This window comes from Brachyistius frenatus, unplaced genomic scaffold, assembly GCF_029030835.1.
Source record: "Brachyistius frenatus isolate BFR_SWC_R1_liver_20210118 unplaced genomic scaffold, ASM2903083v1 Contig_55, whole genome shotgun sequence".
Lineage (NCBI taxonomy): Eukaryota > Metazoa > Chordata > Actinopteri > Embiotocidae > Brachyistius > Brachyistius frenatus.
The window spans coordinates 1,349,036-1,365,220 of NW_027210654.1; the positions used below are offsets into that span (position 1 = coordinate 1,349,036).

General features: G+C 38.7%; 1 protein-coding gene across 8 annotated transcripts in view; it reads left to right on the forward strand.

The window, feature by feature from the left end:
* Positions 1-9,577: 9,577 nt before the first annotated feature.
* The window catches only part of bicd1a (bicaudal D homolog 1a), a 32,425-nt gene continuing 25,817 nt past the window's right edge, over positions 9,578-16,185 (forward strand). For 6 of the 8 annotated variants that reach the window (XM_069705312.1, XM_069705313.1, XM_069705317.1 and 3 more), the window contains exon 1: positions 9,579-10,063. In XM_069705312.1, the coding sequence (XP_069561413.1) occupies positions 9,848-10,063 (216 nt within the window). In that variant the 5' untranslated portion in view covers positions 9,579-9,847. Of the gene's footprint in view, positions 10,064-16,185 lie in introns of all 8 variants that reach the window. The other 2 variants (XM_069705310.1, XM_069705311.1) reach the window with 1 other exon arrangement.

Here is a 16,185-nt window from a genome sequence, read left to right on the forward strand (position 1 = left end):
GGACTGTCAGACCATGAGAAACTAAATTCTCTGGTCTGATGAAACAAAGATTGAACTCTTTGGCCTGAATGCCAAGCGTCATGTCTGGAGGAAACCAGGCACCGCTCATCACCTGGCCAATACCATCTCTATGGTGAAGCATGGTGGTGGCAGCATCATGCTGTGGGGATGTTTTTCAGCAGCAGGAACTGGGAGACTAGTCAGGATGGAGGGAAAGATGAATGCAGCAATGTACAGAGACATCCTTGATGAAAACCTTCTCCAGAGCGCTCTGGACCTCAGACTGGGGTGAAGGTTCATCTTCCAATAGGACAACGACCCGAAGCACACAGCCAAGATAACAAAGGAATGGCTTCGGGACAACTCTGTGAATGTCTTTGAGAGGCCCAGCCAGAGCCCAGACTTGAACCCGATTGAACATCTCTGGAGAGATCTGAAAATGGCTGTGCACCGACGCTCCCCATCCAACCTGATGGAGCTTGAGAGGTCCTGCAAAGAAGAATGGGAGAAACTGCCCAAGAATAGGTTTACCAAGCTTATAGCATCATACTCAAAAAGACTTGAGGCTGTAATTTCTGCCAAAGGTGCTTCAACAAAGTATTGAGCAAAGGCTGTGAATACTTACAGTATGTACGTGTTATATTTTCATTCTTTATTTTTAATAGATTTGCAAAAATTTTAAACAAACTATTTTCACTTTGTCATTATGGGATATTGCGTTTAGAATTTTGAGGAAAAAAAGGAATTTAATCCATTTTGGAATAAGGCTGTAACATAACAAAATGTGTAAAAAGTGAAGCGCTGTGAATACTTTCCGGATGCACTGTACTTAATTACAACTGTTTAAATGGCAGCAGAGGAAGCTCTTTCTCACACCGCTGGCATTTGTATATGGATGTATTATTGTATACTCTGTCATAGGATTGTTAATATGCATCTCTTCTTATTCAAAAATCCGTGAAGAGAAAAAAACAAGCATGACCACATAATGGCGCTTCATCAGAGTCATCAAATTATAATACCATACATCCTGAAGGATCATTATTTTTATAAAATGCTTCAAGGTAATCCCTTCAATCGTTGTCCTGACACTTCTCTCAAAATCATAAATGTCAACCTTGTGGTGACCATGGATGTCTGTGCCAGATTTCACGGCAACCTTTCAAATAACTGTTGAGATATTTCAATCTGGACCAAAGTTGTTGGCCAACCAATCAACCAACAGGCATATCGATGCCTGATAGCATGGCTAAAACAGTGACAGAAAACCAGCAGATAAACCTGCATGCATGCAGTAAGAAACTTAAAGTAGATCACTTTCTGTAACTTTGTGTTATAATGCCGTTCTTTCAGAAAGGTCTCTAGTTAAATTTTTTCCTTTACAGTCTGAGTATAATTCAAATATTCATTTCAAACCATAATACTATGAGAAAGCTTTCAACTGTTAACTGATCAAATAGTAGGAATGTGAGCTTGGAAAAAGAAAAAAAAAAAAAAAAAAGCGCACCAAATAGAATAGTTGATGAAAATTGAGCTCACATGAAGCTTGCAAACCACAGAGAGTTGTACTTCTGGGACATCATGAGGTCTGCTCTGTTTGCATGTGACTGTGTCTAGTCTATAAAGATCCGTCACATGACAGGTAGCCATGGCCTGAAATTGGAGCCAGTAGTCTTTTAAAATACTTAATGAGGGCTTTAGAACTCGAGAATATTCTTGTTAATATCCCTGCGTATGTTAATGCAAGTCATGGTGATAAATTCATTTTAATTTCACACTTATTGGTTGAACTATTGCTTTCATCTGCTCATTAACACTCATGATTGAAGGCTCCTGACTATCCTAACACAAACTGTCTTCGAAAAAGCGTGTCTAATCACGCAGCATTGTACGTTTTGTGAAGAAATAAGAAGGGCCTTTGTTTTGATCTTCAACCTATTGTTATCATGTCAATCACATCTGAGTTTTTGCATCAAACTGTATCTCTGAGACGAATAATCACATTAAGTCACAGACAGTGTACTTTGTAAATGTTTGTCTGAGAGATGGTTTCGTAATCAAATTGAATGGAGGGGTGGTGTGCAATCAATCACTGACAGGACTGGGAATCTTCTGCAGAATAAAGTGGTGCACATGTAGGATTTAATTTAAAAGTTTTATGTAAAAGACAAACCATAACAGCACAAAATACACGTTTTCCTACTTTGTGACGTGATTTTTTTTTTTTAGGATCAGTATGTGAAGAAATCTTTGAAATCTTGGTGAGGTTTTGGTCACAGTTACAATATTTGGAATATCAGAACATAACCAATGTTTTGTTAGTGATTGAAAAATGTTAATGAAAACATTTGTTTTCATGAAGAACTTTATATTTTCAGACATTTGTGCATGAATAGATACTTTCACGTCACATTATTAACAACGTACCAACTAAATTAGTTGTAATTGGGATAGTTTTTGTCATACTGCCACAAATCATGTTGTTATCAGAAGAAACTTTTCCCATTCAGATATTTATTAGACCCTTGAATAGCATTGTTTTAGAAATCTTTTGATGAATTCTGTAAAGCATAAAGAATCCATCTGACCTATGAGTCAGACCTCAAAGGTTGAGCGTCATTTCTCATTGATTAGTTGTTCTATGCCTTTCAAGTTCTATTTTATTTTCATATTTTTGGGGGATCATTGGTGACAAGGAGGCTGTGAGGGTTTCTTTAAAGAATGATGACCAATGATCCCAAAAAATACAGAAATAAAATAGAACTTGGTTGAACACAGCTGCGGGTCATTTTGACCCGAGGACAACACGAGGGTTAAGCAGAGGAACCGACCAGATCTAACTGGACACTAGAATTTCATAGAAATGATAGTGTATGACTGAAACAGCTAAATAGGACAAAGTTGTTGAATGGCACTCGGATACAATGAGGTCAGTATCCTTACTATCGGATGCTGGGAGGTCCAGAGAGCAGACTGTAATATAATTATAAAAAAAACAAAAAAACTGCTTGAGTCTAAATCTTTTGGCTCCTTTGTTTCATTGCATCCTGTGACCCTGCTAATTTTACAAGGAAGGCGGCTCTCTGGTTTTCACTTCAAGTATCTTACAGTAAGCTTTACTTCTGTTGCCACACTCATTTTTTTAAACAAAATCACAAGCTATTTTTCATAAAGGCATTTTTTTTCACCATATTCGAGGCTAAGTGTAAACTTGCTGTAAGCTTCTGTTTGAATTTAGTATTTTTTTTTTATCAGCTCTACTCGTGACTCCACACTTTGCATGTTACAGACCACAAGAGACACACGTTGATCGCATTTTGTAACTCACAAGGGGCCAGTGAAATGGAAAATATCGCCCCCTATAGGGTTTATGTTACAATAAAAATCTGGTGTGTAATTTACTTAATAAATTATTACATCACTGCATCACAAGAATTCTTGGTGCACTATGAATGAAAATATGGATTTTCCAATCTTATGTATCATTGCTTCTGAAAGAAAAAGGGATATTATTTTGAAGTTATAAAGAGTTGCTGTACATATATGCACCTCAGCATCATAAATACTACTCAGCATTAAAAAAAAAAAAAAAAAAAAACAGTTGTATAATTTTGTAATTGGAGGAAGATCCTGATGACTTCAGACAATTTTTACATTGATAGAAAGACTGAATTTCACAGTGCATTTTTTCCACATTTGTGGAAATGTAGGTTCCACAATATTTGGAGTTTGATCCACAGTGGCTGCGGTCTGTAATGGTTGTGCCTTTCAGTCTGGTTGGTTTGGCTACACTGGAACAAGGACCAGTTGATTGACAGTGAAACAACCAATCACATGCGTCCCTCAGGCTGATCCGATTTATCTTTCGTTTTTCACACAATTTGTGTCCCTTTTTCACTCCCTCCTCCCACCAGAGGTCGCCAGTGTCTCTGTGTGCTTTTTTTTTTTCTTCTACCTCCTACCGCTTGTCATGCGTTTGATTCCTCTCCCTTGTGAAACCGTGACAGTCAGAATCTCTCAGCCTCTGATCCATATACTTTGACCAATTCTAATCTGTAATAACATACAATCCAAAATAATGGGGTAATAAGTGGAAGATAGCTGTCATTACATGGCATAACCTGATTTTTATATATAGGAAAACCTCTCAATGTTGTATTCAAAGTTTCAAATGAATTCCCTGAGAAGCAAACCTCACCACTAGATGGAGACAAACCCTGTTTGTCCCACATATCACAAGGACTCACTATCAACTGGTGTTCAGTGTATCTGAGTTGAACTTCAGTGTGAGAGGGCAAACTGAGGCCAAGGTGATAAGGATAAACTGTGCTATAAATCAGTTGATAAGAAAGAGAAGCAACAATTTAAATATGTTTTACTGTGGAATATCTTCTAGGTGTTAATCAAGCCACAGAACCACTGAGTTTTTGTTTGAGCCTCCCACAATGCAAGAATTTGTTGTTCTTTTGGTTCTATTGAAGGAAATAAAAAAAACTAATTGACAAGTCTTTGTGTGTGAAGAATGATAAGGGAAGGTAATAACTGGATAATAAGTTGAGCACACCTTCAATTACTTAATACCTTAAAGAATTTACTAAGACCACAGCAGAAAAGGAGATTTAATCTCTAATGTGTTACTGGGTAATATTATAGACTGTGTGAAGTAAAGTTTCTAGAAAAGTGCACAAAATGTACAACTGCTACAACTGCTTTTTTCCACTACTTCATATCATAAATTGAATCGTAGAGAATGACCCAAATCAAGTGAGCTTATATTCATTTTTATGCATTGTATCTGTTTCTCTTGCTTTTTATCTGTTTCTTATGCATTTTATCTGTTTTATCTCATTTCTTTTCTATATTTTTAAATGTTCCTTTGTATCTGTTTTTATGTGAAACACTGCATGTAATTATCTTGCTGCGAATCACTTTGTGCTGCATTTCTTGTATGAAAGGTGCTATACAAATCAAGTTTATTATTGTTATTATAACAGATCTTAAGTGACGCTGAAAAAGGAAAACTTTGACATGAATGGATGCTGATACCGAGTTTTCCTCGTTGCATATACTCCCAGTCGCTCCTCCTCCGTGATGCAGATCAAACACAGGCTGACAGGAGAGGGAGGACAATTATACGTCCTCACCTTGCAGAGTGAAGAGTACGACACAGATCCCAGAAGGAAGAAACATGAGATTTTTTTTTTTACAGAGGTCTTAATTAGGGAAAGCTTGATAAAACACAAGGAATATTTGGGATCATTTAAACTGCTTCTTAATACTGGTGACTGAAGTCTTTTATTCTAAAGGGCCATATAATGACAGATAAACTACTGGAAATGTGGACTGGAGGAGACACAAAAAAAGAGTCCTGCGTGGATCAAGAAGGGGAATCTCAGCCGCGGAAAAAAATACCTCATTCGATTGAAGAAATTCTGAGAAGGTCGACATGTGTCAGAAAAGAGAGCAGAGTTCATCGTAACTGGTCTGTTATCAAAGAAAACAGCATAGCATCCAACCAGCACTCATGTACAGGTATGTTTTTTACTCTTATTTTGAAAATCTGAGTTGAAATACAATAAGAAATACATACATATATATAGGTAGGTAGGTAGGTAGGTAGGTAGGTAGGTAGGTAGGTAGGTAGTTACTTTATTAATCCCCAAGGAGAAATTTATTTCACTACAGCAGCATTTATAGATACAGGAAAGCAATAAAATAACAGTAAAAACTATTAAATATAAAAATGCACAGTATATACAGTACAGTATATATATATATATATTTTATATTTAAACAAACAAGAAACACAGACCACAGTGTTATTGTTATATATATATTTATGTTAATGTTGAAATGTTTTCTCTGCTAATAGAAACTCCACAAATTAGACTACATGAAGAGTGCAAGAGTGAGTATAGTATATTACTGATTATGCCACAAAGCTGCATCTTTTGACATCATCTTCAGTATTGTATGTTTAAATGATGAAGATGACAATTGTTTGTTTACAGGTCAGAGGAAAAAGAGGCAAACCAGGGTCACTTTCACACCTTTCCAGCTGCAGGAGCTGGAGAAAGCTTTCCAGCAGACTCATTACCCCGACATCAACACCAGAGACGAGTTGGCGTCTCAGCTGCACCTCACTGAGAGCCGAATACAGGTAGGACACGTGCTGCTGCTTTTATTTTATTTTATCAAGAACCTTTGTCATACTAATATAATATATACGAGTTTTACATTGTGTAAATGTAAATTCTGCAATGTCATCATTAATAACTTTGCTTTCCAAAATCTGCATCACCATTTCATTTAAGATAAGTTTAGTTAAATCAGCAAACACTAAACACACATGTTGTCATTATTTTACAAATGATTCATTGCTTACATTTATTTTTGTTTGTAGCAAATAAATGCATCAAACTGTGGTGAAGTGAATGTTCACAAATAATAGATTCTACAAAGTAGTCACTGATGAAACAACAGTAATGGTCTTTGGACAGATGTTTGCATAAGGCATGAACTCCCAAATGATTAATGATCAGGTTGGGCAAGATTAGAGCTTGTACAAGATCATTCATTGATGTTTACGCTGAAAATCACAGGTTGGGCAAAATGATCAGGTTGGGCAAGATTAGAGCTTGTACAAGATCATTCATTGATGTTTACACTGAAAATCACAGGATGGAAATTGATCAAATTTGGGTTTTGACCATCTCAGGTACATCGTTTTTTTAGAATCAACAATACATGTGGGACATATTAGATTTAATTTGGGCTCTGAAAACAACAGAAATAACCCACTTGTACGAGGTCAAATTAAAGTTTTTTTTTAATTTACAATTTCTTTTTAACTAAGTGGCATTAAGCGTCTTGAGGTAAATGGTAATAAATTAGGTGTTTCTTTACTTTATTCTAAAGCTGAAGTGAAGTGTATTTTATTCTGATTAACTTGATTTTCATTATGTGCTCAGATTTGGTTTCAAAACCACCGAGCCAAATGGAGGAAGGCTGAAACACTGAAGGACATAGAGCTGATGACCAGACAGCACCTTCATTCAACCAATCATCACCTGCTTTATGAGGTAACACAAATATTTTTCTTTTGTAAATAGTACATCTCCACTGTGCTCTCATATAGTAATATTAAAACAATGTATTCACAAATCATATTTCATACAGTGTCAAAACTATATTCTCATTGGTCCTTAATTTCTGTGGTCACACAGGAGCCCCTGTTGCAGGCAGTGTACTGGCTGCCATGCTGCTTACCTAAACCTCTACAATCAAGGCTGTACTTCAGATCAGCAACAACACCGGCTGTGTTGATGAACACACATTTCCCAGGTCACAGGAACCTCTATGGTGACATGCTGGGCTCAGAATAATAGCACCTTCTGTACTTTTACAATGATGACACTATTGTGCAATTTGTTTTGAATTGAATTTGGTTAAATAAAAAAAAATTGAGTTGATTTTATTTAGCTTTCATTTTCAAAATATGTATGATGATATGATGTAAAACTGAAATAAGGTTGCATGTTAGCAACAGAACATTTTTTTCATTTACTAATAAAGCTACCTGCTGAAAACAGTCAGTGTGCTATTCTTTGTAATAAAACTAAAAAAGACTATGATAAGTCTGTACTAAATGTATTTGTACAGATGAAGGTTTGAGGGCATCTGTAGCCTACATACAACAAGCCTCTTTGTATAGAGCTACACCAGTGCTGTCTTATTGCTGGTCTGCGTTTAGATTTTTTTTTCATGACACCACACTTCCTTCTCAGAGATAAGATACAGCCGTGACATGTACTGTTCATCTATTTAACTTTTTGACAACCTGTCCTTATCTTAATTTGGGCTTGTAAATTGAGGTTATTGGCAGGTCAACTGTGGAATATGGAGAAGTTGTATATTCGGATCAAAGGGGAATACCAGCTGAAGGTATTACTGTATATTTGGGGCTGTAGAAATAACTTGAATGGAAAAAAAAAAAAGCCCCCAAAACAATTTGCATATTCATGTTTAATTCAATAGGCTAATGTAAGTGTATCACACAACCTTCTCCTCACCTCTTTTTCTTGTTATACAATGATACTCTTCAATGAAAATATTCTAGCATCGACACCAACTGCTCATGACCCCTTCTTTCTTAGAAGTGTTAGATGGGATATTTTCCAAATAATTACCAATTAAAGGACAGATAACACAGTATCACCTTGTCTATCAATAACTGACTTGACAGCACCATAACTGATTACATTTAACAAGGCTGTGAGTACAGTTCAACTTTTCACCCCGGTCATATCTTCTTTTATTGACGATAAAATGTACTTCTGGCTGCATGGGGCAGGGTTAAAGGGGACCAAAATAGCAGGTGGACAGAAACAAAAAAACCTTGACCGTGCTTGCATAACTGTCATTTTATCATAATGTGGGTTTTGCTGGTGCTATTATGACCTGGCATCTTTAGTAAACCTTGTCAGATGACCTTTCTCCGAACAGTAGTAATTCTTAGAAAACATTACATCATAAAGATTGATTATTACTAACTGCTGTAAATGTTTATATCTGTCCTTATTGTTTTCTCACATTTTATCTTGATTTATACGTGTCCCTATTTGCTTTGTCTTTTAGTGTGAAGCACTGAGTGACATCTGAGCTTGAAAGGTCCAGCATAGATACATTTTACTTACTCACTGAGAGAGCAACAAACAAGTAATTTAGTAGCATTACTTTTTTTTTTTTTTTTAAATGTCATGAAGGAATCCACACATTACCTATGAACAACCAAATACTGGCCTGTCCTACATTAGTTTGTTCAGGAGTCTATCCTGCCTGTAAATACAGGTCTGTCTTTGAAAGTGTTAAGAGGAACTTCCTTTGACAAGAGTCCTCTGTGGTTTCAAAAGCATGTTGGTGCCAGTGAAACAATAAAAACCTCCATTGACCTGAGCTCTAAGCTCAGGATACTCATGAAGTAGTTTTAGAGAGTAAATGTTTTGAGTGTACACTGCTTAACTGTTATAATGTCTGTATTTTTAATGTTTTCTTATAAATTTAGAAAAATGAATGCCACGTTATTGTTTCAGACGCAAACACTAGGACACCGACTGGATGGATACAATGTTGGAAATTCCTTCAGCTTCAATTTTGATTGGTTCATTTAGTTATTTTGAATCAATCAAATTTCATATTATGGAGTAAATGTCATTAATAGAATTTATATTTTTCCATAAACATTAGCAAAAGCCGACATAAAAATCATTCAATCGCAAACTAACTAAACATGGACACAATGTGAATTAATTAAGACCTCCTGCTCATTGTGCTAAAATCCCAGAAATATGTAAACAGTATGTTTATGAAACATCATATATAAATTACACACAAGTTCGGTTTCTGATTTTCTTGGTTGAAATTGACATTTGTCATGTAGAAGTGTAGATGGATGGATATAAACATTCGATGTTGTTCCACAATGTAACCAACAGGTGGCGCCCTTGCACCCATGAATAAGCAGAATTGAAGCTCTGTTTTGCTGAGTGTCATTCAGCAGACGACACTGACCTGATTTTAAATCGGACGGCTTCATCAGTCATCTATTTAATGTTATTTATCTGCTGTGAGCTGCTGATGACAATACTGAGGGAGGCTATCTGACAATTTGTACTTTGTGTTGTCAGTCCCGGCTGCAGCTGACTCTCAGGAGAGGGGGGCGGATATTCAGCATCTCTCAGCCTCCGCCCGCCTCTGTGGCTCTGCCTCTGTCCAAAGCGGCAGAGAGACAGGAAGGGGACCGCAGACCGACACGGGGGACATATAGAGGCACAGCCAGCGAGGGGCGATGGCCGCCGGTGGAGGATGCGTGGAATCGGTGGATCAGTACCGAGCCGAGGTGGAGCGGCTCACGCAGGAACTTGCCGAGGCGAACCGGGAGAAGATCCGGGCTGCGGAGTGCGGTCTGGTCGTCCTGGAGGAGAACCAGGCGCTGAAGCAGAAGTATGCAGAACTGGAAACCGACCAGGAGACTCTAAGGAAGGAGTTGGAGCAATTGCAGGAGGTAAGAGGAGCGGACTCTGCTGCGTTTTTGACGCTGTAGGGAGGGAGACGCACTGCAGTCAGGTGTGTGGGATCCGCTGCATCCACCTCACTTCTACCCGAGTGATGTCTTGTTTGTTAATGCACGCTCAGCGGGTAACTGTAAACCGGTGTACCATCCACAACGAGGGAATGGGAACCAGCAGGGACCGTCTGCAGGGGCCCCAGAAACAGGAGGAACAGTTGAATATCATTTTAATTTCAGTGCAGTTAGAAATACTTGAATTTGAGGATGTGTAACATTGTGTCCTGTAAATAAGTTGTGATCTAAGATGCTGTTTGTGCAGTGAATATAACAAGCAGCACTGGACATTACAGCGTCTCTGTTGCAAGCTCATGGCTCTGCAAACATAACACTCCACCTCCCACACCAATGCATTTCATTGTTTCAAGCTTCCTTCCCTGCGTGGGGAGGAAAATCATTATAGTTTCAGGCAACTCTGCTGGGAGCCTTTTGGTGCTTTGCCAAGATATATTTAATCTCAAAAATCCCTCAGTAATGGGATCTTCAGAGTTGTTCACTACAGTTTGGGTGGTGGCTCAGTTGTCCATTGATTTAAACCACAAGATAAGGGTTTATATAAAGATTGTGCAAAGATAACAAGGACATCAAGATATAGTGTAAAGATGCAACTTCTTTGATTACATTCCTGCCAAAAATGACGTGCATTATCTGTATCCAGGTTGTGGGTTCGTACAAACGTGCCATGGGACTCTGAATAATGAATGCTGGTTTCGCTCATACATTCACTCATTAATGCATAAATGTATGGAACAACAAGAGGAGAATGCTGACAGAGCTTCGCAGCTCAAGGTCTTATGGAGATGTGAGAACCAAAGGGCCTGGACATGGAGGAGGTAAAGGCTGGTTCCATTTCTGTTTTGTTAGAGACACGGGAGTGTCTGTTGCCATCTTAGGCAGCCTCATCATTATTTATAAAGTGTCAACTTTAATTATGAGTACAATAGTCTATGTGGTAACCTAGGTACAAGAAAATACTTAAGAAAATTGTTATTTTGCCAAATTACCAACTTTTAATACCCCTGTTTGTTCAATTCAAGAATAGTCATTTTTTAAATCAAAAATCAGAGTATGGATCAATGTTTTTTTTATTCAAGAGTGATGTCAGATTTATCAGATACCAATATCCCTGGTCTAAATAGCTGCTTTTATTTAGTCTTTACTCTGTAGTTCAATCCTTGATTTAAATATTGTATTGACCCTGATTGACATGTACCTTATCTGGAATGGACCACAGGATCATTAAAAATCCATATTTATTCCGTAGTATGAGTTAAAAAAAAAAAAATACATACACTATTTTTAGTGCATGAGTCATGTCAGAGATGTAGCATTGAACTCCAACTGTGGGCGTTTCTTGCACAGTTTTCTCACCAAATAATAAAAAAAATCCTGATAAGATCACATGCCCAAGCTTATACAGTATGTCAGGCAGCACTGACCGCATTACATTATGCATGCACATTTATATATTTACACCCAAGCCCTTTTTATTCAGCTGCTTAGTTGAAGATTTTGTTTTGACTCTCACGCAGAATCAGAATGATCTTTGTGAAGACGACAATGGCAAGTTAAACTGAAGAGACAGCCCGATTCAGCCGGTAGCGCAGCACTGTCCAGCTGATAGCTCACACTTATGGATTATTGGCTGATGGGTGATGTGGTGGATGAGGGTGGAGAATATGATAAGACAGAATAGAGAAAGGAGCTGTCGACGTTGCCTCTGTAGGAAAGGGAAGAAAAGGTGAAAGGGAAAGGAGATTTTAAGCCCAAAAAAAACAAAGAAAATGCCAGAACAACTGTTTTTAAAGATGGTCACTACTGTGGGTATAATCAGTATCCTAACATCATTCGTTAATCATTGAAGTTATTTAAGCAGCTGTAAACCCTGTGAAGTAAAACTTTGAATTTCATTATTCAGAAATAAGATCAACCAGCAGCCGCAGTGCTCTTTGTTGTCATCTGTCATCTGTTCACATCTCTGTCCTTTGTGTGTCTCCACCTGCCTGTCTGTGTGTTTGCCTGTCTGTCTGTGCTCTCGCCTGACAGAGGGAGAAACATGTTCTGTACATGATATTACTTACGCAGGAAAAAATAAAACCCTCCTGGTTCCTATCTGTCTGTCTCACACCTCTATGAATACGAGACGCAATGCCAGAGTGCAAACCTGCCACGACAATAACATCACGTACTCCGGAGAGGTGCATTATAGAAGGGCAGGGGAACTGCAAATGGAGATTGGAATTGCTTCTGGGACTGAGTGGAATAAAATGTCCCATGACCGTTGGCTACTCTTAAGAAAGACAGTAAAAAAAAATTAAAAAAATAAAAAAAACGTTAGGAGATTGCACCATTTTCTTTTCTCTTTTATTTTAGAATAAATTGGATCTAGGAATTCATCCGGTCAATATTTTCCTAAATCTTTAGGGACTTATGCATATCCTTAAAACTGACAAAGGACTGCTATAGAATACTTCTAGAAACAAAGCTTTCTTCATTGAAGCTTGTATTATGCCACACAAAGTATTTACCAGTACTAGTCTTCAGGTGTGTAGAGTACGTGCAAGCTAGCCGGAATTGCATGCATGCTCCTACTGTGTTTGCATATGTTCTGTGGCCACACGTATGTCCTACATGCTCTGGTCCTTTGACCTCCATCCAGGTCCCAGCTGGTGGAGAGCAACTGACCAAAGCACTGCTTGTGCTACACACAACCCACACACTAAACACATATGGGAGGCAAATCTATGCAAGACAAGACTGTTATACAGGACTAATTTGGTTTTACTTCACAAAACCTGTGTACTTGTATGATTATAACTGTGATTTGTATCTGGTCGTATGTAAACTGAGCTGCAAAGACATGATAACAGAAGGCCAAGAGGATATGACAGATCAGCATCCTCCAGGCAAATATAGTAATACAAATCTCTATTAAAGTCATGCGATAAAAACTACATTGCAGATGTTGTGTTTTTTTGTTGATATTAGTCCTTTTAAGGCCATTTTAAAGCAGGCAGTGTTTGAGTGAAAGTCGTCTAATCAGTGTTTCTCCTTGTGTTTTCTTCAGAAACAGCTGCATGCATCTATTTACTGTCCGCAGGGCCCAAGCAGAAGTAAGATACTAAGAGCGTGTTTTCGTGCTGAAAGCAAAAAGTGTTTTCTTTTTTTCCAGTGTCCTCTCCTCTCCTCTATATTTTTCCTCCTCCCAGCTCTTCTCACTCCCTCCCCGTCCTCCTCTCTGCCTCACGGCCCAACCGCTCTCTCATTCCTTGAATCCCAGTGTGTATGAACTGTATGTCTCTGGATAAGCCTAAGCAGTGACGGACACATCATTACCCCGTGGTTCTGGCTTGTTAGTGCTGTCTCTGGGCAGATCAACCTCAGATAGGACACAGTAGGAGGCGGAACAAGGGGAACGGCATCACTGCAGAGCCGGACAAGCTCTACGGTCTGGATAGCCTGTTCATATGGCTTTCTGGTGATATTTCCATTCCATCAACAACAGATCTTGACTTCGTCTTCAAGAACTGGGCGACTGGCAGAGCAGCCTTGAATTCATAAAGTAATTTTATGCTGGGATCATTTCTTTTGTTCAGTTAGATAATTTAACTTTGTCTGGTGACGACTCACGAATCTTTTCACTTTAAAGAATTCTGCAACTCATGGGTCTGAAAAGGTGTGTGAAAACTAACTTCGTCATTTCAACTGCTGTCATAATTCATGTTTTAGCTCTCTTAGAACCCTGCAGAGGAATTGACATTTGTGATAGGTTGGGAACAGGAAGTTCACAAGTCAGTTCTCTTTTCAGTGCTTTGGGCCTTGAAAAATGCCAACTGACATCTGCGTCAAATCCTTCATGTGGTAACTTGAAATACCAAAAAAGAAAGACTCAGTCACGATTCATCAAGTCAGCATCAGATTTGCCTCTTGCGTAAAGTACATATTGCTAACGGGCTGTGCAATGCACCATTTTTATCTGCAAGGTTTCCATCGATGGTTCAACACAGGGATGTCTTTTTTTTAAATTATTTTCCTGCAGCTGTGTCTACCTATCTTCTCCAATTTAGTTTTTACATGCTGCAGCCTTGGGAGAAATAGCTCTGACAGGACATACGTAAATGATCAGTGATATTTCATTGGAAGGAAAAGGAAAAGTTTGACATTTTGGTGAATAAAGGGAAATAGCTTATTGTTCGATGGGGAAAATGATACTAATCTCATGTCTGTACGTTAAATATGAAGCCTGGACCAGCTTAGCTTAGCTTAGTTTATCTTAGCTTGGTTTAGCCTCTGCCTCTGGTAGGCTAAGCTAAGCTAAGCTAACCACCTGCTACCTGTAGCTTCATGTTTAATATACAGTCATGAAAGCAATATTAGTTTTCTCATCCAACTCTAGCAAGAAAGTAGATATATTTCAGATTTAAATATTTCATATTTCAGAAAATGTCACTCAAGGGCATTTTCTTAGCGAGGACAGCAACCGATGTCAAGATTGTGTCAACAACACAAAGTTCATGTTTTATAAATATGTCCTATAGCTGAGGACACAAACCCTGAACTGCAATGTTCAATGTACAATTTGAGTCTGGCTGGGGATCTTTGTTGTATCTCTACCTGAGTTCCTATTGTCAATAATCAATGACAATTTCTTTTCCAGTTGGAAGGTGTATTATAGCATCGTGTTATTCTCAAAGGTACGCTGTCAGGTTTAAAATAGCAACAGCACACTTCTACTATACTGTGGTTGATTGATTGGGTTGGAGTTCATTCCTCATGGGATTAGATCTACTGCCACTATCTGCATAAGTCAAGTTAATATCACGCTACTGCTCAGTCATCAGGGACTAGCGATGAGGATGTGAGAGTGTTGCTTAACTTAAACTCCTTCAGAATAAATTATGGCGCACGGGGAACGACCTGTGCAAAGTCACATTGGTTCTCAAATCATTTATGCAGCCAGGAACAGCACAATGTGACTATAGTAGAGAAGAAGACACATCTTCAGAGGTGCTTGACGCTTCCTTCAACAGTTGGAGGCAAACTATAGCAGACATGACTCGTGAGCAGCAGAGTTAGGCAGAATATTTAACTCTGCTGTGCACATCTGGCTGTTTTTATTCAAACTGTGAAACCACAGAATAAAAACACTCCTCACACCCTTTTGTGTTTGAGACAATCGCCAAAGAGAGCAGCTGTGGTTGTAAATCTATCTGAGAACGAATGCATTACAGGTTTTTGTCCCCTCTCCTCCTCCTTCTACTCTTTTACATTAGCGGGAGTTCTTATATTGAAGGGCAGTAAACATGAACCGAAGGGCTGAATCAATACCTCATAAGATGGTGTTGTTGCCTTTTTCTTTTATTCAGCTCTAAACCATCAGCCCACCATGCCCCGCTCGTCTCCTGTTTCCCCCCCCCCCTCCGCCCCCCCTACGAATCCCCTACGGTCCCCCCAGGAGTGAAGTGGGAATTATGCATCGATTTCGGCTCTGTGTGCTGAAAATATCAGGTCTGAGCTAAGCTGCTCTCTATTGTGTGTAATGTAGCAGGCATTGTGTAAATCAGTGCATGTTGGTGAAACACATCTGACAGAGTCCATTTAATGTCTTCATTGCGACCAAACAGTTGTTGAATCAGTCATTTACAAAGCTTTTATAAGAAATGAAACTGGTAATAAAGCCAGGTTTAACAACACCCATGTCATTTAAGACATGTATCCCAGCTCACTGAACAATGGCTGATATTTACAGTAATTGTGGTTGTCTGGTTATTGTGGTTATGACAGTGGTGTGTTTTCAGGATGAAGGTGTGTTGTGCTGGTGGTCAAAATATATTCTGAGCCGCCCTCTTGGTGATGTTGGCCTGTGACCTCAGCAATAGGCTCACCGATACAGTCTAGCATATAGATAAGGACATGTTTGCCCTTGTGTATGGCCCCTGGTGGTCTATATGCAGGGTGGTTGTGTGTGAATGTGTGTGTGTGTGTTTTATCAGGACCTGACGGGAAGGTCAATTGTCTTTGTGTTTGAGTCACACATCAGGCCCACTTTTCCTGCATGT